Raw genomic sequence first — 27050 nt, 5'->3', positions numbered from 1 at the left:
CCCTATAGTCCCCACAGCGCCGCTCCAGTCTGGACCCTATAGTCTCCACAGCGCCACTCCAGTCTGGACCCTATAGTCCCCACAGCGTCGCTCCAGTCTGGGCCCTATAGTCCTATAGCAATACTGCACATTTATCTTGGGGGGGAGAGTATGGAATAAAACTCAACAGGAAGTGACACAGTGGCAGGTTTGCTTTATCAGTGAATAATTCTCTTTATTGAACTCAAAGAAGCAGTGACAGTGACAGCTCTGTTAGTGTGAGACAGACAGACAGTGTGAGTATGTCCCTTATTATGTTAGTGTTTTGCACAGACAGATATCAAACTCACACACACTGAAACGTCAGATGTATTGTGTTGTAGGCTTCCTATCCAGACTGCACAGAGAGAGAGAGGGAGAGAGAGAGTCTGGGATTGAGGAATGGAGGGTTCGGAGTGCAGGAGAGATTGTCCTGTTCTAGCGTGCTGCTATATCAGTGTCTCTGTGTCATTCCTCAGAGTTTCTCAGTGTGTCTCTGAGCGTATCCGAGTGTCTCTGTGTCTATCGGTGTCTCAGTGTATGTCGGTGTCTCTGTGAGTCTATCAGAGTGTCTCAGTGTGTCTCACTGTGTCTCAGTGTGTATCAGTGTCTCGGTGTGTGCCTCAGCTAAGTGTGTGCAAGTGTCTCCGTCTTGGCCAGTGTGTCAGTGTGTCTCAGCACAGTGTGTGTGCCGGTGTGTCTTAGTGTGTCAGCGTGTGCCAGCATGCCATGCAGGGCAGGACAGGGCTGTTAATAGGGGTACACCAGGTGTCCAGAGAAAGTGTTGAGCTTGCCGGCGTCACACAGCATCCTCCCAGACTGCAGCTCCACATAGACCTGGTCCCCCACGCGCATGGGCAGCAGCACGGTCTGGGAGCCGCTGTCCTCGCTGTCCTCGCGGTTGTCCTCCCACACCGACGCCATCGCGGTCATATTGCGCATCAGACTGACCCAGTTGTACATCTTGTTTCCTGCTAAGCCAACGTTGGAGGCGACTGAAAATGAGAAGAAGTACAGCCCATCCCGTGGCGCTGTGAAGGCCCCTGGGAGAGGGACAGGTGGAGGGAGAAGGAAAGGCAGACAGAGGAGAAGGAGAGCGAGAGGGAGAGGGAGACAGTGTGTCAGTAATGTGGAGTCTGTGTCAGTGTGTTGATCCATCAGGGTCAGTGTCTCTCTCACCTCTGAGTGACTTTGTATGTGTCTGGGTGCGTCTCAGTGTGTTAGTGGATCTCAGTGCACAAGTCTGTATGTATATGTGTGAGTCTCTCAGTATGTGAATGCGTCAGTGCGTGAGTTTCTCTGTGTGAGTGTCTCTGTGCGTGAGTGTCTCTGTGTGAGTGTCTCTGTGCGTGAGTGTCTCTGTGTGAGTGTCTCTGTGTGAGTGTCTCTGTGCGTGAGTGTCTCTGTGTGAGTGTCTCTGTGCGTGAGTGTCTCTGTGTGAGTGTCTCTGTGTGAGTGTCTCTGTGCTTGAGTGTCTCTGTGCTTGAGTGTCTCTGTGCTTGAGTGTCTCTGTGTGTGAGTGTCTCTGTGTGAGTGTCTCTGTGCGTGAGTGTCTCTGTGTGTGAGTGTCTCTGTGTGTGAGTGTCTCTGTGTGAGTGTCTCTGTGCGTGAGTCTCTGTGCATGAGTGTCTCTGTGTGTGAGTATCTCTGTGTGTGAATGCGTCAGTGCGTGAGTGTCTCTGTGCGTGAGTGTCTCTGTGTGAGTGTCTCTGTGCGTGAGTGTCTCTGTGTGAGTGTCTCTGTGCGTGAGTGTCTCTGTGTGAGTGTCTCTGTGCTTGAGTGTCTCTGTGCGTGAGTCTCTGTGCATGAGTGTCTCTGTGCGTGAGTGTCTCTGTGCGTGAGTGTCTCTGTGTGAGTGTCTCTGTGCGTGAGTGTCTCTGTGTGAGTGTCTCTGTGCTTGAGTGTCTCTGTGTGAGTGTCTCTGTGCGTGAGTCTCTGTGCATGAGTGTCTCTGTGTGTGAGTGTCTCTGTGTGAGTGTCTCTGTGCGTGAGTGTCTCTGTGTGAGTGTCTCTGTGCGTGAGTGTCTCTGTGTGAGTGTCTCTGTGCTTGAGTGTCTCTGTGTGAGTGTCTCTGTGCGTGAGTCTCTGTGCATGAGTGTCTCTGTGCGTGAGTGTCTCTGTGTGAGTGTCTGTGCGTGAGTGTCTCTGTGTGAGTGTCTCTGTGCATGAGTGTCTCTGTGCGTGAGTGTCTCTGTGCGTGAGTGTCTCTGTGTGAGTGTCTCTGTGCGTGAGTGTCTCTGTGTGAGTGTCTCTGTGTGTGAATGCGTCAGTGTGTGAGTGTCTCTGTGCGTGAGTGTCTCTGTGTGAGTTTCTCTGTGCGTGAGCTTCTCTGTGCGTGAGTGTCTCTGTGCGTGAGTATCTCTGTGTGTGAATGCGTCAGTGCGTGAGTGTCTCTGTGCGTGAGTTTCTCTGTGCGTGAGCTTCTCTGTGCGTGAGTGTCTCTGTGTGAGTGTCTCTGTGCGTGAGTGTCTCTGTGTGAGTGTCTCTGTGCTTGAGTGTCTCTGTGCTTGAGTGTCTCTGTGCTTGAGTGTCTCTGTGTGAGTGTCTCTGTGCGTGAGTGTCTCTGTGTGAGTGTCTCTGTGCGTGAGTGTCTCTGTGTGAGTGTCTCTGTGCTTGAGTGTCTCTGTGTGAGTGTCTCTGTGCGTGAGTCTCTGTGCATGAGTGTCTCTGTGTGTGAGTATCTCTGTGTGTGAATGCGTCAGTGCGTGAGTGTCTCTGTGCGTGAGTTTCTCTGTGCGTGAGTGTCTCTGTGCGTGAGTGTCTCTGTGTGAGTGTCTCTGTGCGTGAGTGTCTCTGTGTGAGTGTCTCTGTGTGTGAATGCGTCAGTGTGTGAGTGTCTCTGTGCGTGAGTGTCTCTGTGTGAGTTTCTCTGTGCGTGAGCTTCTCTGTGCGTGAGTATCTCTGTGTGTGAATGCGTCAGTGCGTGAGTGTCTCTGTGCGTGAGTTTCTCTGTGCGTGAGCTTCTCTGTGCGTGAGTGTCTCTGTGCGTGAGTATCTCTGTGTGTGAATGCGTCAGTGTGTGAGTGTCTCTGTGCGTGAGTATCTCTGTGTGTGAGTGTCTCTGTGTGAGTGTCTCTGTGTGTGAATGCGTCAGTGTGTGAGTATCTCTGTGCGTGAGTGTCTCTGTGCGTGAGTGTCTCTGTGCGTGAGTGTCTCTGTGTGTGAGTGTCTCTGTGTGAGTGTCTCTGTGCGTGAGTGTCTCTTGTGTGTGAGTGTCTCTGTGTGAGTTTCTCTGTGCGTGAGCTTCTCTGTGCGTGAGTGTCTCTGTGCGTGAGTGTCTCTGTGTGAGTGTCTCTGTGTGTGAGTTTCTCTGTGCGTGAGTCGCTGTGCGTGAGTGTCTCTGTGAGTGTCTCTGTGCGTGAGTGTCTCTGTGAGTGTCTCAGTGCGTGAGTGTCTCTGTGTGAGTGTCTGTGTGTGTGAGTGTCTCTGTGTGAGTGTCTCTCTGTTTGTGAATGCGTCAGTGCGTGAGTGTCTCTGTGCGTGAGTGTCTCTGTGTGTGAGTGTCTCTGTGTGTGAGTTTCTCTGTGCGTGAGTCTCTGTGCGTGAGTGTCTCTGTGAGTGTCTCTGTGCGTGAGTGTCTCTCTGTGCGAGTGTCTCTGTGTGAGTGTCTGTGCGTGAGTGTCTGTGCGTGAGTGTCTCTGTGTGAGTGTCTCTGCGTGAGTGTCTCTGTGTGAGTGTCTCTGTGCGTGAGTGTCTCTGTGCGAGTGTCTGTGCGTGAGTGTCTGTGCGTGAGTGTCTCTGTGTGAGTGTCTCTGTGCGTGAGTGTCTCTGTGTGAGTGTCTCTGTGCGTGAGTGTCTCTGTGTGAGTTTCTCTGTGTGAGTGTCTCTGTGCGTGAGTGTCTCTGTGCGTGAGTGTCTCTGTGCGTGAGTATCTCTGTGCGTGAGTGTCTCTGTGTGAGTGTCTCTGTGCGTGAGTGTCTCTGTGTGAGTGTCTCTGTGCGTGAGTGTCTCTGTGTGAGTGTCTCTGTGCGTGAGTGTCTCTGTGTGAGTATCTCTGTGCGTGAGTATCTCTGTGTGAGTTTCTCTGTGCGTGAGTGTCTCTGTGCGTGAGTGTCTCTGTGTGAGTGTCTGTGTGTGTGAGTATCTCTGTGGGTGAATGCGTCAGTGCGTGAGTGTCTCTGTGTGAGTGTCTCTGTGTGAGTTTCTCTGTGCGTGAGTGTCTCTGTGCGTGAGTGTCTCTGTGTGAGTGTCTGTGTGTGTGAGTATCTCTGTGGGTGAATGCGTCAGTGCGTGAGTGTCTCTGTGTGAGTGTCTCTGTGTGAGTTTCTCTGTGCGTGAGTGTCTCTGTGCGTGAGTATCTCTCTGTGTGAATGCGTCAGTGCGTGAGTGTCTCTGTGTGAGTGTCTCTGTGCGTGAGTATCTCTGTGTGAGTGTCTGTGTGTGTGAGTATCTCTGTGGGTGAATGCGTCAGTGCGTGAGTGTCTCTGTGTGAGTGTCTGTGTGTGTGAGTATCTCTGTGGGTGAATGCGTCAGTGCGTGAGTGTCTCTGTGCGTGAGTGTCTCTGTGTGAGTGTCTCTGTGCGTGAGTGTCTCTGTGTGAGTGTCTGTGCGTGAGTGTCTCTGTGCGTGAGTGTCTCTGTGCGTGAGTGTCTCTGTGTGAGTGTCTCTGTGTGTGAGTATCTCTGTGTGAGTGTCTGTGCGTGAGTGTCTCTGTGTGTGAGTGTCTCTGTGTGAGTGTCTCTGTGCGAGTGTCTCTGTGTGAGTGTCTCTGTGCGTGAGTATCTCTGTGTGTGAATGCGTAAGTGCGTGAGTGTCTCTGTGTGAGTGTCTCTGTGTGAGTGTCTCTGTGCGTGAGTGTCTCTGTGTGAGTGTCTCTGTGCGTGAGTGTCTCTGTGTGTGAGTGTCTCTGTGTGAGTTTCTCTGTGCGTGAGTGTCTCTGTGCGTGAATGCGTCAGTGTGTGAGTGTCTCTGTGCGTGAGTATCTCTGTGTGTGAATGCGTCAGTGCGTGAGTGTCTCTGTGTGAGTGTCTCTGTGCGTGAGTGTCTCTGTGTGAGTTTCTCTGTGTGTGAGTGTCTCTGTGCGTGAGTATCTCTGTGTGTGAATGCGTCAGTGCGTGAGTGTCTCTGTGCATGAGTATCTCTGTGTGTGAGTGTCTCTGTGCGTGAGTGTCTCTGTGCGTGAGTATCTCTGTGTGTGAATGCGTCAGTGCGTGAGTGTCTCTGTGTGAGTGTCTCTGTGCGTGAGTGTCTCTGTGTGAGTGTCTGTGTGTGAGTGTCTCTGTGTGTGAGTATCTCTGTGTGAGTGTCTCTGTGTGTGAGTATCTCTGTGTGAGTGTCTCTGTGCGTGAGTGTCTCTGTGTGAGTGTCTCTGTGCGAGTGTCTCTGTGTGAGTGTCTCTGTGCGTGAGTATCTCTGTGTGAGTGTCTCTGTGTGTGAGTATCTCTGTGTGAGTGTCTCTGTGTGTGAGTATCTCTGTGTGAGTGTCTCTGTGCGTGAGTGTCTGCGTGAGTGTCTCTGTGTGAGTGTCTGTGCGTGAGTATCTCTGTGTGTGAGTATCTCTGTGTGTGAATGCGTCAGTGTGTGAGTGTCTCTGTGCGTGAGTGTCTCTGTGCGTGAGTGTCTCTGTGTGAGTGTCTCTGTGCGTGAGTGTCTCTGTGCGTGAGTGTCTCTGTGTGAGTGTCTGTGTGTGTGAGTGTCTCTGTGTGAGTGTCTGTGTGTGTGAGTGTCTCTGTGTGAGTTTCTCTGTGCGTGAGTGTCTCTGTGCGAGTGTCTGTGCGTGAGTGTCTGTGCGTGAGTGTCTCTGTGTGAGTGTCTCTGTGCGTGAGTGTCTCTGTGTGAGTGTCTCTGTGCGTGAGTGTCTCTGTGCGTGAGTGTCTCTGTGTGAGTTTCTCTGTGTGAGTGTCTCTGTGCGTGAGTGTCTCTGTGCGTGAGTGTCTCTGTGCGTGAGTATCTCTGTGCGTGAGTGTCTCTGTGTGAGTGTCTCTGTGCGTGAGTGTCTCTGTGTGAGTGTCTCTGTGCGTGAGTGTCTCTGTGTGAGTGTCTCTGTGCGTGAGTGTCTCTGTGTGAGTATCTCTGTGCGTGAGTATCTCTGTGTGAGTTTCTCTGTGCGTGAGTGTCTCTGTGCGTGAGTGTCTCTGTGTGAGTGTCTGTGTGTGTGAGTATCTCTGTGGGTGAATGCGTCAGTGCGTGAGTGTCTCTGTGTGAGTGTCTCTGTGTGAGTTTCTCTGTGCGTGAGTGTCTCTGTGCGTGAGTGTCTCTGTGTGAGTGTCTGTGTGTGTGAGTATCTCTGTGGGTGAATGCGTCAGTGCGTGAGTGTCTCTGTGTGAGTGTCTCTGTGTGAGTTTCTCTGTGCGTGAGTGTCTCTGTGCGTGAGTATCTCTCTGTGTGAATGCGTCAGTGCGTGAGTGTCTCTGTGTGAGTGTCTCTGTGCGTGAGTATCTCTGTGTGAGTGTCTGTGTGTGTGAGTATCTCTGTGGGTGAATGCGTCAGTGCGTGAGTGTCTCTGTGTGAGTGTCTGTGTGTGTGAGTATCTCTGTGGGTGAATGCGTCAGTGCGTGAGTGTCTCTGTGCGTGAGTGTCTCTGTGTGAGTGTCTCTGTGCGTGAGTGTCTCTGTGTGAGTGTCTGTGCGTGAGTGTCTCTGTGCGTGAGTGTCTCTGTGCGTGAGTGTCTCTGTGTGAGTGTCTCTGTGTGTGAGTATCTCTGTGTGAGTGTCTGTGCGTGAGTGTCTCTGTGTGTGAGTGTCTCTGTGTGAGTGTCTCTGTGCGAGTGTCTCTGTGTGAGTGTCTCTGTGCGTGAGTATCTCTGTGTGTGAATGCGTAAGTGCGTGAGTGTCTCTGTGTGAGTGTCTCTGTGTGAGTGTCTCTGTGCGTGAGTGTCTCTGTGTGAGTGTCTCTGTGCGTGAGTGTCTCTGTGTGTGAGTGTCTCTGTGTGAGTTTCTCTGTGCGTGAGTGTCTCTGTGCGTGAATGCGTCAGTGTGTGAGTGTCTCTGTGCGTGAGTATCTCTGTGTGTGAATGCGTCAGTGCGTGAGTGTCTCTGTGTGAGTGTCTCTGTGCGTGAGTGTCTCTGTGTGAGTTTCTCTGTGTGTGAGTGTCTCTGTGCGTGAGTATCTCTGTGTGTGAATGCGTCAGTGCGTGAGTGTCTCTGTGCATGAGTATCTCTGTGTGTGAGTGTCTCTGTGCGTGAGTGTCTCTGTGCGTGAGTATCTCTGTGTGTGAATGCGTCAGTGCGTGAGTGTCTCTGTGTGAGTGTCTCTGTGCGTGAGTGTCTCTGTGTGAGTGTCTGTGTGTGAGTGTCTCTGTGTGTGAGTATCTCTGTGTGAGTGTCTCTGTGTGTGAGTATCTCTGTGTGAGTGTCTCTGTGCGTGAGTGTCTCTGTGTGAGTGTCTCTGTGCGAGTGTCTCTGTGTGAGTGTCTCTGTGCGTGAGTATCTCTGTGTGAGTGTCTCTGTGTGTGAGTATCTCTGTGTGAGTGTCTCTGTGTGTGAGTATCTCTGTGTGAGTGTCTCTGTGCGTGAGTGTCTGCGTGAGTGTCTCTGTGTGAGTGTCTGTGCGTGAGTATCTCTGTGTGTGAGTATCTCTGTGTGTGAATGCGTCAGTGTGTGAGTGTCTCTGTGCGTGAGTGTCTCTGTGCGTGAGTGTCTCTGTGTGAGTGTCTCTGTGCGTGAGTGTCTCTGTGCGTGAGTGTCTCTGTGTGAGTGTCTGTGTGTGTGAGTGTCTCTGTGTGAGTGTCTGTGTGTGTGAGTGTCTCTGTGTGAGTTTCTCTGTGCGTGAGTGTCTCTGTGTGAGTGTCTCTGTGTGAGTTTCTCTGTGCGTGAGTGTCTCTGTGCGTGAGTGTCTCTGTGCGTGAGTATCTCTGTGTGTGAATGCGTCAGTGCGTGAGTGTCTCTGTGCGTGAGTGTCTCTGTGTGAGTGTCTCTGTGTGTGAGTATCTCTGTGTGAGTGTCTCTGTGCGTGAGTGTCTCTGTGAGTGTCTCTGTGTGAGTGTCTGTGCGTGAGTGTCTCTGTGTGAGTGTCTCTGTCTCTGTGCGTGAGTGTCTCTGTGCGTGAATGCGTCAGTGTGTGAGTGTCTCTGTGCGTGAGTGTCTCTGTGAGTGTCTCTGTGTGAGTGTCTGTGCGTGAGTGTCTCTGTGTGAGTGTCTCTGTCTCTGTGCGTGAGTGTCTCTGTGCGTGAATGCGTCAGTGTGTGAGTGTCTCTGTGCGTGAGTGTCTCTGTGTGAGTTTCTCTGTGTGAGTGTCTCTGTGTGAGTGTCTCTGTGCGTGAGTATCTCTGTGTGTGAATGCGTCAGTGCGTGAGTGTCTCTGTGTGAGTGTCTCTGTGTGTGAGTGTCTCTGTGCGTGAGTGTCTCTGTGAGTGTCTCTGTGTGAGTGTCTGTGCGTGAGTGTCTCTGTGTGAGTGTCTCTGTCTCTGTGCGTGAGTGTCTCTGTGCGTGAATGCGTCAGTGTGTGAGTGTCTCTGTGCGTGAGTGTCTCTGTGTGAGTTTCTCTGTGTGAGTGTCTCTGTGTGAGTGTCTCTGTGCGTGAGTATCTCTGTGTGTGAATGCGTCAGTGCGTGAGTGTCTCTGTGTGAGTGTCTCTGTGTGTGAGTATCTCTGTGTGAGTGTCTCTGTGCGTGAGTGTCTCTGTGCGTGAGTGTCTCTGTGTGAGTGTCTGTGCGTGAGTGTCTCTGTGTGAGTGTCTCTGTGCGTGAGTATCTCTGTGTGTGAATGCGTCAGTGTGTGAGTGTCTCTGTGTGTGAGTATCTCTGTGTGAGTGTCTCTGTGCGTGAGTGTCTCTGTGTGAGTGTCTCTGTGTGTGAGTATCTCTGTGTGAGTGTCTCTGTGCGTGAGTTTCTCTGTGTGAGTGTCTCTGTGTGAGTGTCTCTGTGCGTGAGTATCTCTGTGTGTGAATGCGTCAGTGTGTGAGTGTCTCTGTGTGTGAGTATCTCTGTGTGAGTGTCTCTGTGCGTGAGTGTCTCTGTGTGAGTGTCTCTGTGCGTGAGTGTCTCTGTGTGAGTGTCTCTGTGCTTGAGTGTCTCTGTGCGTGAGTGTCTCTGTGTGAGTGTCTCTGTGCGTGAGTGTCTCTGTGTGAGTGTCTCTGTGTGTGAGTATCTCTGTGTGAGTGTCTCTGTGCGTGAGTGTCTCTGTGCGTGAGTGTGTCTGTGCGTGAGTATCTCTGTGTGTGAATGCGTCAGTGTGTGAGTGTCTCTGTGCGTGAGTGTCTCTGTGCGTGAGTGTCTCTGTGTGAGTGTCTCTGTGCGTGAGTGTCTCTGTGCGTGAGTATCTCTGTGTGTGAATGCGTCAGTGTGTGAGTGTTTCTGTGCGTGAGTATCTCTGTGTGTGAATGCGTCAGTGCGTGAGTGTTTCTGTGCGTGAGTGTCTCTGTGTGAGTGTCTCTGTGCGTGAGTGTCTCTGTGCGTGAGTGTCTCTGTGCGTGAGTGTCTCTGTGTGAGTGTCTCTGTGTGTGAGTGTCTCTGTGTGAGTGTCTCTGTGCGTGAGTGTCTCTGTGTGTGAATGCGTCAGTGCGTGAGTGTTTCTGTGCGTGAGTGTCTCTGTGTGAGTGTCTCTGTGCGTGAGTGTCTCTGTGTGAGTGTCTCTGTGCGTGAGTGTCTCTGTGCGTGAGTGTCTCTGTGTGAGTGTCTCTGTGTGAGTTTCTCTGTGCGTGAGTGTCTCTGTGTGAGTGTCTCTGTGTGAGTGTCTCTGTGCGTGAGTGTCTCTGTGCGTGAGTATCTCTGTGTGTGAGTGTCTCTGTGCGTGAGTGTCTCTGTGTGAGTTTCTCTGTGCGTGAGTGTCTCTGTGCGTGAGTATCTCTGTGTGTGAGTGTCTCTGTGCGTGAGTGTCTCTGTGTGAGTGTCTCTGTGCGTGAGTGTCTCTGTGCGTGAGTGTCTCTGTGTGAGTGTCTCTGTGCGTGAGTGTCTCTGTGCGTGAGTGTCTCTGTGCGTGAGTGTCTCTGTGTGAGTGTCTCTGTGTGAGTTTCTCTGTGCGTGAGTGTCTCTGTGCGTGAGTGTCTCTGTGCGTGAGTGTCTCTGTGCGTGAGTATCTCTGTGTGTGAGTGTCTCTGTGCGTGAGTGTCTCTGTGTGAGTGTCTCTGTGTGAGTTTCTCTGTGCGTGAGTGTCTCTGTGCGTGAGTATCTCTGTGTGTGAATGCGTCAGTGCATGAGTGTCTCTGTGTGAGTGTCTCTGTGCGTGAGTATCTCTGTGCGTGAGTGTCTCTGTGTGAGTGTCTCTGTGCGTGAGTGTCTCTGTGCGTGAGTGTCTCTGTGTGAGTATCTCTGTGCGTGAGTGTCTCTGTGTGTGAATGTCTCTGTGCGTGAGTGTCTCTGTGTGAGTGTCTCTGTGCGTGAGTGTCTCTGTGTGAGTGTCTCTGTGCGTGAGTGTCTCTGTGTGAGTGTCTCTGTGCGTGAGTGTCTCTGTGTGAGTGTCTCTGTGCGTGAGTGTCTCTGTGCGTGAGTGTCTCTGTGTGAGTGTCTCTGTGTGAGTTTCTCTGTGCGTGAGTGTCTCTGTGCGTGAGTATCTCTGTGTGTGAATGCGTCAGTGCGTGAGTGTCTCTGTGTGAGTGTCTCTGTGCGTGAGTATCTCTGTGTGAGTGTCTGTGTGTGTGAGTATCTCTGTGGGTGAATGCGTCAGTGCGTGAGTGTCTCTGTGCGTGAGTGTCTCTGTGTGAGTGTCTCTGTGTGTGAGTATCTCTGTGTGAGTGTCTCTGTGCGTGAGTCTCTGTGCGTGAGTGTCTCTGTGAGTGTCTCTGTGCGTGAGTGTCTCTGTGTGAGTGTCTGTGCGTGAGTGTCTCTGTGTGAGTGTCTCTGTCTCTGTGCGTGAGTGTCTCTGTGTGAGTGTCTCTGTGTGTGAGTATCTCTGTGGGTGAATGCGTCAGTGCGTGAGTATCTCTGTGTGAGTGTCTCTGTGTGTGAGTATCTCTGTGTGAGTGTCTCTGTGCGTGAGTCTCTGTGCGTGAGTGTCTCTGTGTGAGTGTCTGTGCGTGAGTGTCTCTGTGTGAGTGTCTCTGTCTCTGTGCGTGAGTGTCTCTGTGCGTGAGTGTCTCTGTGCGTGAGTATCTCTGTGTGTGAGTATCTCTGTGTGTGAATGCGTCAGTGCGTGAGTGTCTCTGTGCGTGAGTGTCTCTGTGCGTGAGTGTCTCTGTGCGTGAGTGTCTCTGTGTGAGTGTCTGTGTGTGTGAGTGTCTCTGTGTGAGTGTCTCTGTGTGAGTTTCTCTGTGTGTGAGTTTCTCTGTGCGTGAGTGTCTCTGTGCGTGAGTATCTCTGTGTGTGAATGCGTCAGTGCGTGAGTATCTCTGTGCGTGAGTGTCTCTGTGTGAGTGTCTCTGTGTGTGAGTATCTCTGTGTGAGTGTCTCTGTGCGTGAGTCTCTGTGCGTGAGTGTCTCTGTGAGTGTCTCTGTGCGTGAGTGTCTCTGTGTGAGTGTCTCTGTGCGTGAGTGTCTCTGTGCGTGAGTGTCTCTGTGTGAGTGTCTGTGCGTGAGTGTCTCTGTGTGAGTGTCTCTGTGTGTGAGTATCTCTGTGTGAGTGTCTCTGTGCGTGAGTGTCTCTGTGTGAGTGTCTCTGTGTGAGTGTCTCTGTGTGTGAGTGTCTCTGTGTGAGTGTCTCTGTGCGTGAGTCTCTGTGCATGAGTGTCTCTGTGCGTGAGTGTCTCTGTGTGAGTGTCTGTGCGTGAGTGTCTCTGTGTGAGTGTCTCTGTGCATGAGTGTCTCTGTGCGTGAGTGTCTCTGTGCGTGAGTGTCTCTGTGTGAGTGTCTCTGTGTGAGTGTCTCTGTGCGTGAGTATCTCTGTGTGTGAATGCGTCAGTGCGTGAGTGTCTCTGTGCGTGAGTATCTCTGTGCGTGAGTGTCTCTGTGTGAGTGTCTCTGTGTGTGAGTATCTCTGTGTGAGTGTCTCTGTGTGAGTGTCTCTGTGCGTGAGTGTCTCTGTGTGAGTGTCTCTGTGCGTGAGTGTCTCTGTGCGTGAGTGTCTCTGTGTGAGTGTCTGTGCGTGAGTGTCTCTGTGTGAGTGTCTCTGTGTGTGAGTATCTCTGTGTGAGTGTCTCTGTGCGTGAGTGTCTCTGTGTGAGTGTCTCTGTGTGAGTGTCTCTGTGTGTGAGTGTCTCTGTGTGAGTGTCTCTGTGCGTGAGTGTCTCTGTGCGTGAGTGTCTCTGTGTGAGTGTCTGTGCGTGAGTGTCTCTGTGTGAGTGTCTCTGTGCGTGAGTATCTCTGTGTGTGAATGCGTCAGTGTGTGAGTGTCTCTGTGTGAGTCTCTCTGTGTGTGAGTATCTCTGTGTGAGTGTCTCTGTGCGTGAGTGTCTCTGTGTGAGTGTCTCTGTGTGAGTGTCTCTGTGTGTGAGTATCTCTGTGTGAGTGTCTCTGTGCGTGAGTGTCTCTGTGCGTGAGTGTCTCTGTGTGAGTGTCTGTGCGTGAGTGTCTCTGTGTGAGTGTCTCTGTGCGTGAGTATCTCTGTGTGAGTGTCTCTGTGCGTGAGTATCTCTGTGTGTGAATGCGTCAGTGTGTGAGTGTCTCTGTGCGTGAGTTTCTCTGTGTGAGTGTCTCTGTGTGAGTGTCTCTCTCTGTGTGAGTTTCTCTGTGCGTGAGTGTCTCTGTGCGTGAGTATCTCTCTGTGTGAATGCGTCAGTGCGTGAGTGTCTCTGTGTGAGTGTCTCTGTGTGTGAGTATCTCTGTGTGAGTGTCTCTGTGCGTGAGTGTCTCTGTGTGTGAGTATCTCTGTGTGAGTGTCTGTGTGTGTGAGTGTCTCTGTGTGAGTGTCTGTGTGTGTGAGTGTCTCTGTGTGAGTTTCTCTGTGCGTGAGTCTCTGTGCGTGAGTGTCTCTGTGCGTGAGTATCTCTGTGTGTGAGTGTCTCTGTGTGTGAGTGTCTCTGCGTGAGTGTCTCTGTGTGTGAATGCGTCAGTGTGTGAGTGTCTCTGTGCGTGAGTATCTCTGTGTGTGAATGCGTCAGTGTGTGAGTGTCTCTGTGCGTGAGTATCTCTGTGTGTGAATGCGTCAGTGCGTGAGTGTCTCTGTGCGTGAGTATCTCTGTGTGTGAATGCGTCAGTGCGTGAGTGTCTCTGTGCGTGAGTTTCTCTCTGTGTGAGTGTCTGTGTGTGTGAGTGTCTCTGTGTGAGTTTCTCTGTGCGTGAGTGTCTCTGTGTGAGTGTCTCTGTGTGAGTTTCTCTGTGCGTGAGTGTCTCTGTGCGTGAGTGTCTCTGTGCGTGAGTATCTCTGTGTGTGAATGCGTCAGTGCGTGAGTGTCTCTGTGCGTGAGTGTCTCTGTGTGAGTGTCTCTGTGTGTGAGTATCTCTGTGTGAGTGTCTCTGTGCGTGAGTCTCTGTGCGTGAGTGTCTCTGTGAGTGTCTCTGTGTGAGTGTCTGTGCGTGAGTGTCTCTGTGTGAGTGTCTCTGTCTCTGTGCGTGAGTGTCTCTGTGCGTGAATGCGTCAGTGTGTGAGTGTCTCTGTGCGTGAGTGTCTCTGTGTGAGTTTCTCTGTGTGAGTGTCTCTGTGTGAGTGTCTCTGTGCGTGAGTATCTCTGTGTGTGAATGCGTCAGTGCGTGAGTGTCTCTGTGTGAGTGTCTCTGTGTGTGAGTATCTCTGTGTGAGTGTCTCTGTGCGTGAGTGTCTCTGTGCGTGAGTGTCTCTGTGCGTGAGTGTCTCTGTGCGTGAGTGTCTCTGTGTGAGTGTCTCTGTGTGAGTGTCTCTGTGCGTGAGTGTCTCTGTGCGTGAGTGTTTCTGTGCGTGAGTATCTCTGTGTGTGAATGCGTCAGTGTGTGAGTGTCTCTGTGTGTGAGTATCTCTGTGTGAGTGTCTCTGTGCGTGAGTGTCTCTGTGTGAGTGTCTCTGTGTGTGAGTATCTCTGTGTGAGTGTCTCTGTGCGTGAGTGTCTCTGTGTGTGAGTATCTCTGTGTGAGTGTCTCTGTGCGTGAGTGTCTCTGTGCGTGTGTCTGTGCGTGAGTATCTCTGTGTGTGAATGCGTCAGTGTGTGAGTGTCTCTGTGCGTGAGTGTCTCTGTGCGTGAGTGTCTCTGTGCGTGAGTGTCTCTGTGTGAGTGTCTCTGTGCGTGAGTGTCTCTGTGCGTGAGTATCTCTGTGTGTGAATGCGTCAGTGTGTGAGTGTCTCTGTGCGTGAGTTTCTCTGTGTGAGTGTCTCTGTGTGAGTGTCTGTGCGTGAGTGTCTCTGTGTGAGTGTCTCTGTGCGTGAGTATCTCTGTGTGTGAATGCGTCAGTGTGTGAGTGTCTCTGTGCGTGAGTTTCTCTGTGTGAGTGTCTCTGTGTGAGTGTCTCTGTGCGTGAGTGTCTCTGTGCGTGAGTGTTTCTGTGCGTGAGTATCTCTGTGTGTGAATGCGTCAGTGTGTGAGTGTCTCTGTGTGTGAGTATCTCTGTGTGAGTGTCTCTGTGCGTGAGTGTCTCTGTGTGAGTGTCTCTGTGTGTGAGTATCTCTGTGTGAGTGTCTCTGTGCGTGAGTGTCTCTGTGTGTGAGTATCTCTGTGTGAGTGTCTCTGTGCGTGAGTGTCTCTGTGCGTGTGTCTGTGCGTGAGTATCTCTGTGTGTGAATGCGTCAGTGTGTGAGTGTCTCTGTGCGTGAGTGTCTCTGTGCGTGAGTGTCTCTGTGCGTGAGTGTCTCTGTGTGAGTGTCTCTGTGCGTGAGTGTCTCTGTGCGTGAGTATCTCTGTGTGTGAATGCGTCAGTGTGTGAGTGTTTCTGTGCGTGAGTATCTCTGTGTGTGAATGCGTCAGTGCGTGAGTGTTTCTGTGCGTGAGTGTCTCTGTGTGAGTGTCTCTGTGCGTGAGTGTCTCTGTGCGTGAGTGTCTCTGTGTGAGTGTCTCTGTGCGTGAGTGTCTCTGTGTGAGTGTCTCTGTGTGTGAGTGTCTCTGTGTGAGTGTCTCTGTGCGTGAGTGTCTCTGTGTGTGAATGCGTCAGTGCGTGAGTGTTTCTGTGCGTGAGTGTCTCTGTGTGAGTGTCTCTGTGCGTGAGTGTCTCTGTGTGAGTGTCTCTGTGCGTGAGTGTCTCTGTGTGAGTGTCTCTGTGCGTGAGTGTCTCTGTGCGTGAGTGTCTCTGTGCGTGAGTGTCTCTGTGCGTGAGTGTCTCTGTGTGAGTGTCTCTGTGTGAGTGTCTCTGTGCGTGAGTGTCTCTGTGCGTGAGTATCTCTGTGTGTGAGTGTCTCTGTGCGTGAGTGTCTCTGTGTGAGTTTCTCTGTGCGTGAGTGTCTCTGTGTGAGTGTCTCTGTGTGAGTGTCTCTGTGCGTGAGTGTCTCTGTGCGTGAGTATCTCTGTGTGTGAGTGTCTCTGTGCGTGAGTGTCTCTGTGTGAGTTTCTCTGTGCGTGAGTATCTCTGTGCGTGAGTGTCTCTGTGCGTGAGTGTCTCTGTGCGTGAGTGTCTCTGTGCGTGAGTGTCTCTGTGTGAGTGTCTCTGTGCGTGAGTGTCTCTGTGCGTGAGTGTCTCTGTGCGTGAGTGTCTCTGTGTGAGTGTCTCTGTGTGAGTGTCTCTGTGCGTGAGTGTCTCTGTGCGTGAGTATCTCTGTGTGTGAGTGTCTCTGTGCGTGAGTGTCTCTGTGTGAGTTTCTCTGTGCGTGAGTGTCTCTGTGTGAGTGTCTCTGTGTGAGTGTCTCTGTGCGTGAGTGTCTCTGTGCGTGAGTATCTCTGTGTGTGAGTGTCTCTGTGCGTGAGTGTCTCTGTGTGAGTTTCTCTGTGCGTGAGTGTCTCTGTGCGTGAGTATCTCTGTGTGTGAGTGTCTCTGTGCGTGAGTGTCTCTGTGTGAGTGTCTCTGTGCGTGAGTGTCTCTGTGCGTGAGTGTCTCTGTGTGAGTGTCTCTGTGCGTGAGTGTCTCTGTGCGTGAGTGTCTCTGTGTGAGTGTCTCTGTGTGAGTTTCTCTGTGCGTGAGTGTCTCTGTGCGTGAGTGTCTCTGTGTGAGTGTCTCTGTGCGTGAGTGTCTCTGTGCGTGAGTGTCTCTGTGTGAGTGTCTCTGTGTGTGAGTATCTCTGTGTGAGTGTCTCTGTGCGTGAGTGTCTCTGTGTGAGTGTCTGTGTGTGTGAGTATCTCTGTGTGAGTGTCTGTGTGTGTGAGTGACTCTGTGCGTGAGTATCTCTGTGTGTGAGTGTCTCTGTGTGTGAGTGTCTCTGCGTGAGTGTCTCTGTGTGTGAATGCGTCAGTGTGTGAGTGTCTCTGTGCGTGAGTATCTCTGTGTGTGAATGCGTCAGTGCGTGAGTGTCTCTGTGCGTGAGTATCTCTGTGTGTGAATGCGTCAGTGCGTGAGTGTCTCTGTGCGTGAGTTTCTCTCTGTGTGAGTGTCTGTGTGTGTGAGTGTCTCTGTGTGAGTTTCTCTGTGTGTGAGTGTCTCTGTGTGAGTTTCTCTGTGCGTGAGTGTCTCTGTGCGTGAGTGTCTCTGTGCGTGAGTATCTCTGTGTGTGAATGCGTCAGTGCGTGAGTGTCTCTGTGTGAGTGTCTCTGTGTGTGAGTATCTCTGTGTGAGTGTCTCTGTGCGTGAGTCTCTGTGCGTGAGTGTCTCTGTGAGTGTCTCTGTGTGAGTGTCTCTGTGCGTGAGTGTCTCTGTGCGTGAGTGTGTCTGTGCGTGAGTATCTCTGTGTGAGTGTCTCTGTGTGAGTGTCTCTGTGCGTGAGTATCTCTGTGTGTGAATGCGTCAGTGCGTGAGTGTCTCTGTGTGAGTGTCTCTGTCTCTGTGCGTGAGTGTCTCTGTGCGTGAATGCGTCAGTGTGTGAGTGTCTCTGTGTGAGTTTCTCTGTGTGAGTGTCTCTGTGTGAGTGTCTCTGTGCGTGAGTATCTCTGTGTGTGAATGCGTCAGTGCGTGAGTGTCTCTGTGTGAGTGTCTCTGTGTGTGAGTATCTCTGTGTGAGTGTCTCTGTGCGTGAGTGTCTCTGTGCGTGAGTGTCTCTGTGTGAGTGTCTGTGCGTGAGTGTCTCTGTGTGAGTGTCTCTGTGCGTGAGTATCTCTGTGTGTGAATGCGTCAGTGTGTGAGTGTCTCTGTGCGTGAGTTTCTCTGTGTGAGTGTCTCTGTGTGAGTGTCTCTGTGCGTGAGTATCTCTGTGTGTGAATGCGTCAGTGTGTGAGTGTCTCTGTGTGTGAGTATCTCTGTGTGAGTGTCTCTGTGCGTGAGTGTCTCTGTGTGAGTGTCTCTGTGTGTGAGTATCTCTGTGTGAGTGTCTCTGTGCGTGAGTGTCTCTGTGCGTGAGTGTGTCTGTGCGTGAGTATCTCTGTGTGTGAATGCGTCAGTGTGTGAGTGTCTCTGTGCGTGAGTGTCTCTGTGCGTGAGTGTCTCTGTGCGTGAGTGTCTCTGTGTGAGTGTCTCTGTGCGTGAGTGTCTCTGTGCGTGAGTGTCTCTGTGTGAGTGTCTCTGTGCGTGAGTGTCTCTGTGTGAGTGTCTCTGTGTGTGAGTGTCTCTGTGTGAGTGTCTCTGTGCGTGAGTGTCTCTGTGTGTGAATGCGTCAGTGCGTGAGTGTTTCTGTGCGTGAGTGTCTCTGTGTGAGTGTCTCTGTGCGTGAGTGTCTCTGTGTGAGTGTCTCTGTGCGTGAGTGTCTCTGTGTGAGTGTCTCTGTGCGTGAGTGTCTCTGTGCGTGAGTGTCTCTGTGCGTGAGTGTCTCTCTGTGTGAGTGTCTGTGTGTGTGAGTGTCTCTGTGTGAGTTTCTCTGTGCGTGAGTGTCTCTGTGTGAGTGTCTCTGTGTGAGTTTCTCTGTGCGTGAGTGTCTCTGTGCGTGAGTGTCTCTGTGCGTGAGTATCTCTGTGTGTGAATGCGTCAGTGCGTGAGTGTCTCTGTGTGAGTGTCTCTGTGTGTGAGTATCTCTGTGTGAGTGTCTCTGTGCGTGAGTCTCTGTGCGTGAGTGTCTCTGTGAGTGTCTCTGTGTGAGTGTCTGTGCGTGAGTGTCTCTGTGTGAGTGTCTCTGTCTCTGTGCGTGAGTGTCTCTGTGCGTGAATGCGTCAGTGTGTGAGTGTCTCTGTGTGAGTTTCTCTGTGTGAGTGTCTCTGTGTGAGTGTCTCTGTGCGTGAGTATCTCTGTGTGTGAATGCGTCAGTGCGTGAGTGTCTCTGTGTGAGTGTCTCTGTGTGTGAGTATCTCTGTGTGAGTGTCTCTGTGCGTGAGTGTCTCTGTGCGTGAGTGTCTCTGTGTGAGTGTCTGTGCGTGAGTGTCTCTGTGTGAGTGTCTCTGTGCGTGAGTATCTCTGTGTGTGAATGCGTCAGTGTGTGAGTGTCTCTGTGCGTGAGTTTCTCTGTGTGAGTGTCTCTGTGTGAGTGTCTCTGTGCGTGAGTATCTCTGTGTGTGAATGCGTCAGTGTGTGAGTGTCTCTGTGTGTGAGTATCTCTGTGTGAGTGTCTCTGTGCGTGAGTGTCTCTGTGTGAGTGTCTCTGTGTGTGAGTATCTCTGTGTGAGTGTCTCTGTGCGTGAGTGTCTCTGTGCGTGAGTGTGTCTGTGCGTGAGTATCTCTGTGTGTGAATGCGTCAGTGTGTGAGTGTCTCTGTGCGTGAGTGTCTCTGTGCGTGAGTGTCTCTGTGCGTGAGTGTCTCTGTGTGAGTGTCTCTGTGCGTGAGTGTCTCTGTGCGTGAGTGTCTCTGTGCGTGAGTGTTTCTGTGCGTGAGTATCTCTGTGTGTGAATGCGTCAGTGCGTGAGTGTTTCTGTGCGTGAGTGTCTCTGTGTGTGAATGCGTCAGTGCGTGAGTGTTTCTGTGCGTGAGTGTCTCTGTGTGAGTGTCTCTGTGCGTGAGTGTCTCTGTGCGTGAGTGTCTCTGTGCGTGAGTGTCTCTGTGTGAGTGTCTCTGTGTGTGAGTGTCTCTGTGTGAGTGTCTCTGTGCGTGAGTGTCTCTGTGTGTGAATGCGTCAGTGCGTGAGTGTTTCTGTGCGTGAGTGTCTCTGTGTGAGTGTCTCTGTGCGTGAGTGTCTCTGTGCGTGAGTGTCTCTGTGCGTGAGTGTCTCTGTGTGAGTGTCTCTGTGTGTGAGTGTCTCTGTGTGAGTGTCTCTGTGCGTGAGTGTCTCTGTGTGTGAATGCGTCAGTGCGTGAGTGTTTCTGTGCGTGAGTGTCTCTGTGTGAGTGTCTCTGTGCGTGAGTGTCTCTGTGTGAGTGTCTGTGTGCGTGAGTGTCTGTGTGCGTGAGTGTCTGTGTGCTTGAGTGTCTCTGTGCGTGAGTGTCTCTGTGCGTGAGTGTCTCTGTGTGAGTGTCTCTGTGCGTGAGTGTCTCTGTGCGTGAGTATCTCTGTGTGTGAGTGTCTCTGTGCGTGAGTGTCTCTGTGTGAGTTTCTCTGTGCGTGAGTGTCTCTGTGTGAGTGTCTCTGTGTGAGTGTCTCTGTGCGTGAGTGTCTCTGTGCGTGAGTATCTCTGTGTGTGAGTGTCTCTGTGCGTGAGTGTCTCTGTGTGAGTTTCTCTGTGCGTGAGTGTCTCTGTGCGTGAGTATCTCTGTGTGTGAGTGTCTCTGTGCGTGAGTGTCTCTGTGTGAGTGTCTCTGTGCGTGAGTGTCTCTGTGCGTGAGTGTCTCTGTGTGAGTGTCTCTGTGCGTGAGTGTCTCTGTGCGTGAGTGTCTCTGTGTGAGTGTCTCTGTGTGAGTTTCTCTGTGCGTGAGTGTCTCTGTGCGTGAGTGTCTCTGTGCGTGAGTGTCTCTGTGTGAGTGTCTCTGTGCGTGAGTGTCTCTGTGTGAGTGTCTCTGTGTGAGTTTCTCTGTGCGTGAGTGTCTCTGTGCGTGAGTGTCTCTGTGTGAGTGTCTCTGTGCGTGAGTGTCTCTGTGTGAGTGTCTCTGTGCGTGAGTGTCTCTGTGTGAGTGTCTCTGTGTGAGTTTCTCTGTGCGTGAGTGTCTCTGTGCGTGAGTGTCTCTGTGTGAGTGTCTCTGTGTGAGTTTCTCTGTGCGTGAGTGTCTCTGTGCGTGAGTATCTCTGTGTGTGAATGCGTCAGTGCGTGAGTGTCTCTGTGTGAGTGTCTCTGTGCGTGAGTATCTCTGTGCGTGAGTGTCTCTGTGTGAGTGTCTCTGTGCGTGAGTGTCTCTGTGCGTGAGTGTCTCTGTGTGAGTATCTCTGTGCGTGAGTGTCTCTGTGTGTGAATGTCTCTGTGCGTGAGTGTCTCTGTGTGAGTGTCTCTGTGCGTGAGTGTCTCTGTGTGAGTGTCTCTGTGCGTGAGTGTCTCTGTGTGAGTGTCTCTGTGCGTGAGTGTCTCTGTGCGTGAGTGTCTCTGTGTGAGTGTCTCTGTGTGAGTTTCTCTGTGCGTGAGTGTCTCTGTGCGTGAGTATCTCTGTGTGTGAATGCGTCAGTGCGTGAGTGTCTCTGTGTGAGTGTCTCTGTGCGTGAGTATCTCTGTGTGAGTGTCTGTGTGTGTGAGTATCTCTGTGGGTGAATGCGTCAGTGCGTGAGTGTCTCTGTGCGTGAGTGTCTCTGTGTGAGTGTCTCTGTGTGTGAGTATCTCTGTGTGAGTGTCTCTGTGCGTGAGTCTCTGTGCGTGAGTGTCTCTGTGTGAGTGTCTGTGCGTGAGTGTCTCTGTGTGAGTGTCTCTGTCTCTGTGCGTGAGTGTCTCTGTGTGAGTGTCTGTGTGTGTGAGTATCTCTGTGGGTGAATGCGTCAGTGCGTGAGTATCTCTGTGTGAGTGTCTCTGTGTGTGAGTATCTCTGTGTGAGTGTCTCTGTGCGTGAGTCTCTGTGCGTGAGTGTCTCTGTGTGAGTGTCTGTGCGTGAGTGTCTCTGTGTGAGTGTCTCTGTCTCTGTGCGTGAGTGTCTCTGTGCGTGAGTGTCTCTGTGTGAGTGTCTCTGTGCGTGAGTATCTCTGTGTGTGAGTATCTCTGTGTGTGAATGCGTCAGTGTGTGAGTGTCTCTGTGCGTGAGTGTCTCTGTGCGTGAGTGTCTCTGTGCGTGAGTGTCTCTGTGCGTGAGTGTCTCTGTGTGAGTGTCTGTGTGTGTGAGTGTCTCTGTGTGAGTGTCTCTGTGTGAGTGTCTCTGTGTGAGTTTCTCTGTGCGTGAGTGTCTCTGTGTGTGAGTGTCTCTGCGTGAGTGTCTCTGTGTGTGAATGCGTCAGTGTGTGAGTGTCTCTGTGCGTGAGTATCTCTGTGTGTGAATGCGTCAGTGCGTGAGTGTCTCTGTGCGTGAGTTTCTCTCTGTGTGAGTGTCTGTGTGTGCGAGTGTCTCTGTGTGAGTTTCTCTGTGCGTGAGTGTCTCTGTGTGAGTGTCTCTGTGTGAGTTTCTCTGTGCGTGAGTGTCTCTGTGCGTGAGTATCTCTGTGTGTGAATGCGTCAGTGCGTGAGTGTCTCTGTGCGTGAGTATCTCTGTGCGTGAGTGTCTCTGTGTGAGTGTCTCTGTGTGTGAGTATCTCTGTGTGAGTGTCTCTGTGCGTGAGTCTCTGTGCGTGAGTGTCTCTGTGAGTGTCTCTGTGCGTGAGTGTCTCTGTGTGAGTGTCTCTGTGCGTGAGTGTCTCTGTGCGTGAGTGTCTCTGTGTGAGTGTCTGTGCGTGAGTGTCTCTGTGTGAGTGTCTCTGTGTGTGAGTATCTCTGTGTGAGTGTCTCTGTGCGTGAGTGTCTCTGTGCGTGAGTGTCTCTGTGTGAGTGTCTGTGCGTGAGTGTCTCTGTGTGAGTGTCTCTGTGCGTGAGTATCTCTGTGTGTGAATGCGTCAGTGTGTGAGTGTCTCTGTGTGTGAGTATCTCTGTGTGAGTGTCTCTGTGTGAGTGTCTCTGTGTGTGAGTGTCTCTGTGTGAGTGTCTCTGTGCGTGAGTGTCTCTGTGCGTGAGTGTCTCTGTGTGAGTGTCTGTGCGTGAGTGTCTCTGTGTGAGTGTCTCTGTGCGTGAGTATCTCTGTGTGTGAATGCGTCAGTGTGTGAGTGTCTCTGTGTGAGTCTCTCTGTGTGTGAGTATCTCTGTGTGAGTGTCTCTGTGCGTGAGTGTCTCTGTGTGAGTGTCTCTGTGTGAGTGTCTCTGTGTGTGAGTATCTCTGTGTGAGTGTCTCTGTGCGTGAGTGTCTCTGTGCGTGAGTGTCTCTGTGTGAGTGTCTGTGCGTGAGTGTCTCTGTGTGAGTGTCTCTGTGCGTGAGTATCTCTGTGTGAGTGTCTCTGTGCGTGAGTATCTCTGTGTGTGAATGCGTCAGTGTGTGAGTGTCTCTGTGCGTGAGTTTCTCTGTGTGAGTGTCTCTGTGTGAGTGTCTCTGTGTGAGTGTCTCTCTCTGTGTGAGTTTCTCTGTGCGTGAGTGTCTCTGTGCGTGAGTATCTCTCTGTGTGAATGCGTCAGTGCGTGAGTGTCTCTGTGTGAGTGTCTCTGTGTGTGAGTATCTCTGTGTGAGTGTCTCTGTGCGTGAGTGTCTCTGTGTGTGAGTGTCTCTGTGCGTGAGTGTCTCTGTGTGAGTGTCTCTGTGCGTGAGTCTCTGTGTCAGTGTCTCTGCGTGAGTGTCTCTGTGCGTGAGTGTGTCTGTGCGTGAGTATCTCTGTGTGTGAATGCGTCAGTGTGTGAGTGTCTCTGTGCGTGAGTGTCTCTGTGTGAGTGTCTCTGTGCGTGAGTGTCTCTGTGCGTGAGTGTCTCTGTGTGAGTGTCTCTGTGCGTGAGTGTCTCTGTGCGTGAGTGTCTCTGTGTGAGTGTCTCTGTGCGTGAGTGTCTCTGTGCGTGAGTGTCTCTGTGTGAGTGTCTCTGTGCGTGAGTGTCTCTGTGTGAGTGTCTCTGTGCTTGAGTGTCTCTGTGTGTGAGTGTCTCTGTGTGAGTGTCTCTGTGCGTGAGTGTCTCTGTGTGTGAGTGTCTCTGTGCTTGAGTGTCTCTGTGCGTGAGTGTCTCTGTGCGTGAGTGTCTCTGTGCGTGAGTGTCTCTGTGCGTGAGTATCTCTGTGTGTGAATGCGTCAGTGCGTGAGTGTTTCTGTGCGTGAGTATCTCTGTGTGTGAATGCGTCAGTGCGTGAGTGTTTCTGTGCGTGAGTGTCTCTGTGTGAGTGTCTCTGTGCGTGAGTGTCTCTGTGCGTGAGTGTCTCTGTGTGAGTGTCTCTGTGCGTGAGTGTCTCTGTGCGTGAGTGTCTCTGTGTGAGTGTCTCTGTGCGTGAGTGTCTCTGTGCGTGAGTGTCTCTGTGTGAGTGTCTCTGTGCGTGAGTGTCTCTGTGTGAGTGTCTCTGTGCGTGAGTGTCTCTGTGCGTGAGTATCTCTGTGTGTGAGTGTCTCTGTGCGTGAGTGTCTCTGTGTGAGTGTCTCTGTGCGTGAGTGTCTCTGTGTGAGTGTCTCTGTGCGTGAGTGTCTCTGTGTGAGTGTCTCTGTGCGTGAGTATCTCTGTGTGTGAATGCGTCAGTGCGTGAGTGTTTCTGTGCGTGAGTATCTCTGTGTGTGAATGCGTCAGTGCGTGAGTGTTTCTGTGCGTGAGTGTCTCTGTGTGAGTGTCTCTGTGCGTGAGTGTCTCTGTGTGAGTGTCTCTGTGCGTGAGTGTCTCTGTGTGAGTGTCTCTGTGTGTGAGTGTCTCTGTGCGTGAGTGTCTCTGTGTGAGTGTCTCTGTGCTTGAGTGTCTCTGTGTGTGAGTGTCTCTGTGTGAGTGTCTCTGTGCGTGAGTGTCTCTGTGTGAGTTTCTCTGTGTGAGTGTCTCTGTGTGAGTGTCTCTGTGCGTGAGTATCTCTGTGTGTGAATGCGTCAGTGCGTGAGTGTCTCTGTGTGAGTGTCTCTGTGCGTGAGTATCTCTGTGTGTGAATGCGTCAGTGCGTGAGTGTTTCTGTGCGTGAGTATCTCTGTGTGAGTGTCTCTGTGTGAGTGTCTCTGTGCGTGAGTGTCTCTGTGTGAGTGTCTCTGTGCGTGAGTGTCTCTGTGTGAGTGTCTCTGTGTGTGAGTGTCTCTGTGCGTGAGTGTCTCTGTGTGTGAATGCGTCAGTGCGTGAGTGTTTCTGTGCGTGAGTGTCTCTGTGTGAGTGTCTCTGTGCTTGAGTGTCTCTGTGTGTGAGTGTCTCTGTGCGTGAGTGTCTCTGTGTGAGTGTCTCTGTGTGAGTGTCTCTGTGCGTGAGTGTCTCTGTGTGAGTGTCTCTGTGCGTGAGTGTCTCTGTGCGTGAGTGTCTCTGTGAGTGTCTCTGTGCGTGAGTATCTCTGTGTGTGAATGCGTCAGTGCGTGAGTGTCTCTGTGCGTGAGTGTCTCTGTGCGTGAGTGTCTCTGTGTGAGTGTCTCTGTGCGTGAGTGTCTCTGTGCGTGAGTGTCTCTGTGTGAGTGTCTGTGTGTGTGAGTGTCTCTGTGTGAGTGTCTCTGTGTGAGTGTCTCTGTGCGTGAGTGTTTCTGTGCGTGAGTGTCTCTGTGTGAGTGTCTCTGTGCGTGAGTGTCTCTGTGCGTGAGTGTCTCTGTGTGAGTGTCTCTGTGCGTGAGTGTCAGTGTGTGAATGCATCAGTGTGTGAGTGTCTCTGTGCGTGAGTGCCAGTGTGCCAGTCTTACCCAGTGCTGGATTGTACCCGTGGCCCAGGTTGAGCAGGATCTCTCTGTAGGGGATGGGTGTGGGGTTGGTGAAGGGTCCGAAACATCTAGAAATGCCAGTCAAGTCATGCACTGCAGAGAAGACAACCTGCACCCCATCTGGGTCAGAGAGAGAAAAAGAGAAGGAGAGAGGAAGAGAAAAGTAGAGAGAGGGAGAGAGACAGGGGGGAACTTATTTTATGTTAAGAATCCCAGCTGTAGGGCTGTTCAGTCACCCTATGATAGGCCTCTGTGGTTAGACACATTGTCACTATATGACATACCTGTGGAGTCAGGGCCACAATCTAGGGTTAGTGGCCCACTATTTGTGTCACAGCATTGTGGAGCTGTGGAGTTGTTGACACCCTCATTGTGTCAAAATGCTGTGGAGTCAGTGAGACCCTCACTGTGTCAGAGTGCTGTGGAGCTATGGGGTTGGTGACACCCTCACTGTGTCAGAGTGCTGTGGAGCTATGGGGTTGGTGACACCCTCACTGCATCAGAGCGCTGTAGAGCTGTTGAGTTCAGTGACACCCTCACTGTGTCAGAGTGCTGTAGAGCTGTGGGGTAGGTAACACCATCACTGTGTCAGAGCGCTGTAGAGCAGGTACCTATAAGTTTCGCCATGCCCCCCTGCAGCATTGCCAGACTTTCCTGCAATGTTTTCAAGCGGTTGTTCAGGGTGTCTTCCAGTAGGTTGTAGCGCTTGGCCACACAGCAGCAGCCACGTGGGCGGGAGAACGCACAATCGCAGTCCCAGTTGTCACATGGCAGCGTGCCGGTCCAGCTCACTGAGGGAGAGAGAGAGGGAGGTAGGAGAGAAGTGTTTGATATTCCATCATGCTCCAGCTGTGACAGTAACCTGTCTGTGTGTTTAACGTCCCTGATCACACCCTGACCCTGGTAGTGCCAGTCAGTGCACCCCTGCCAACACGTCCGCTGGCCAGAGTACAGGAGGCGTGTCGCACACAGACAGACAGACAGACAGACAGACAGACGCTCTGGCACAGACGGGACAGAGCGAGGGGTTACCTGCAGCGTTCTCCACGTCACTCCATGTGAGACCCTGAGCACGGACACCCAGGGACAGCGCCCCCCATAGGCACACAGCCACGACCACAGCTGTCTTCATTGTCTCACGGCACGGCTCGGCACAATTCGGCACAGGGACTCTGTGGACAACCACAGTGGACACCAGATCACTGTCCATCCAAACTACAGCGCAGTGCAACACACAACTGCCCGCCTGATCTATGCTGCTGTATGAATTGACTCTTTTTTTTGCCTTGTACACTAATCACACACACACACACACACACACACACACACATGTAATCACATTCCCAGATCCCAGATCAGCTACTGCCCCACTCTCTGTGCAACCATGACGTTTCAATTCTGCACTGACTTTACGCTGCCTTCAGAATGCTGCCATTGTCACGCGTGTTACAGAGCCCTTATAGGGACACACACACACACACACACACACAGCCATGTTCTCTACTGTATTAGAGCATGCTTACACAGTGCGCACAGTACCATTAGACAGCACACACACACGCACACACTCACGTAAACATCTGTATTTACATATTTTTGAAAAGCATGTCAAAACAGTCAGTGAGTCCCAAGGAACGGGACTGAGAAACCCTGATAACAGACAGCTCTATACATATACATACATACATACATACACACATATATAGATCCATACATATTCATGTACATGCATATAGTCTCTTACACAACACGCACACGCACTTCCACATGCTAATACAGACGCCCAGCCCATGTTGGGGACTCACTGTGGCAACGGGGCGATGTCAGCGGCTCCGTCTCACGGACAGACACAGAGAGAGAGAGAGAGAGAGAGAGAGAGACACAGCAGGCGTTCCAGCACGGAGTTCTCTGCAGTGGTCCTGGGTGTGGGGGGGCAGCTGCCACTATATACTGCCACTCCCTCTGTGTGAAAGTGTCCCTCTGTCAGTGTCTGCTTTTGTGTGTGTGTGCGCATGCGTGTGTGTGTAACTGGGACACTGCCCCCCCAGCCCCTGCTCTCTGTTCCCAGTGTGGGGATCGGGTGTCGGGTCGGTGCTGCCCTGCAGTCCTGCGCACAATAGGGCCCAGTGTGGCAGCGCAGCGTCAGACCTGCTTTAGTAGGACAGCGGTGTCGAGTGCTCCTGAGGGCCCCTCCCTGCGATTGTGCCGTGTCCAGGGCCATTGTGAGCCGATCACTGTCAGCTGGGCTGGACCGCACCATCTCAGGTTACAGGGGGCACTGGGTGAACTGGATCAATGGGAGACCCAGATTCCAGCGTCTCCTCAGTCTCAGGTGTCCGCATTGTGAGGGCTGGGCGTGGGGGGCCCGGGCATGTGTTTGTTCAGGCATTGTCCCCACTGGGCAGCAGGAAGGGAGCACCGCAGTGCAGCACAGTACATAAGAACATAAGAACATTAGAAAAACATAAGAAAGTGTCCAATCGAGAGGAGGTCATTCGCCCCATCACGCTCGTTTGGTGTCCATTAATAACTAAGTGATCAAGGATCCTATCCAGTCTATTTTTAAATGTTCCCAAATTTTCAGCTTCTACCACATGGCTGGGGAGTTTGTTCAGATTGTGACGTCTCTCTGTGTGAAGAAGTGTCTCCTGTTTTCTGTCTTGAATGCCTTGAAGCCCAATTTCCATTTGTGTCCCCGGGTGCGTGTGTCCCTGCTGATCTGGAAAAGCTCCTCTGGTTTGATGTGGTCGATGCCTTTCATGATTTTGAGGACTTGGATCAAGTCCCCACGTAGTCTCC

General features: G+C 52.0%; 1 protein-coding gene across 1 annotated transcript; it reads right to left on the bottom strand.

Moving 5' to 3' along the window:
• Positions 1 to 188: 188 nt before the first annotated feature.
• Positions 189 to 25396, bottom strand: cbln18 (cerebellin 18). The gene is made up of 4 exons (XM_066714367.1): positions 25284 to 25396; positions 24863 to 25042; positions 24234 to 24371; positions 189 to 1061 (listed from the first exon to the last, which is right to left on the bottom strand). Exons 1-4 carry the CDS (start codon positions 25381 to 25383, stop codon positions 769 to 771), a joined length of 711 nt encoding a protein of 236 aa, XP_066570464.1. The 5' UTR covers positions 25384 to 25396; the 3' UTR covers positions 189 to 768.
• Between the last annotated feature and the right edge of the window lie 1654 nt (positions 25397 to 27050).

The sequence above is a fragment of the Amia ocellicauda genome, chromosome 1, assembly GCF_036373705.1.
Source record: "Amia ocellicauda isolate fAmiCal2 chromosome 1, fAmiCal2.hap1, whole genome shotgun sequence".
In the NCBI taxonomy this organism is placed as follows: Eukaryota; Metazoa; Chordata; class Actinopteri; order Amiiformes; family Amiidae; genus Amia; species Amia ocellicauda.
This window is presented reverse-complemented; position numbering and strand designations above follow the sequence as displayed.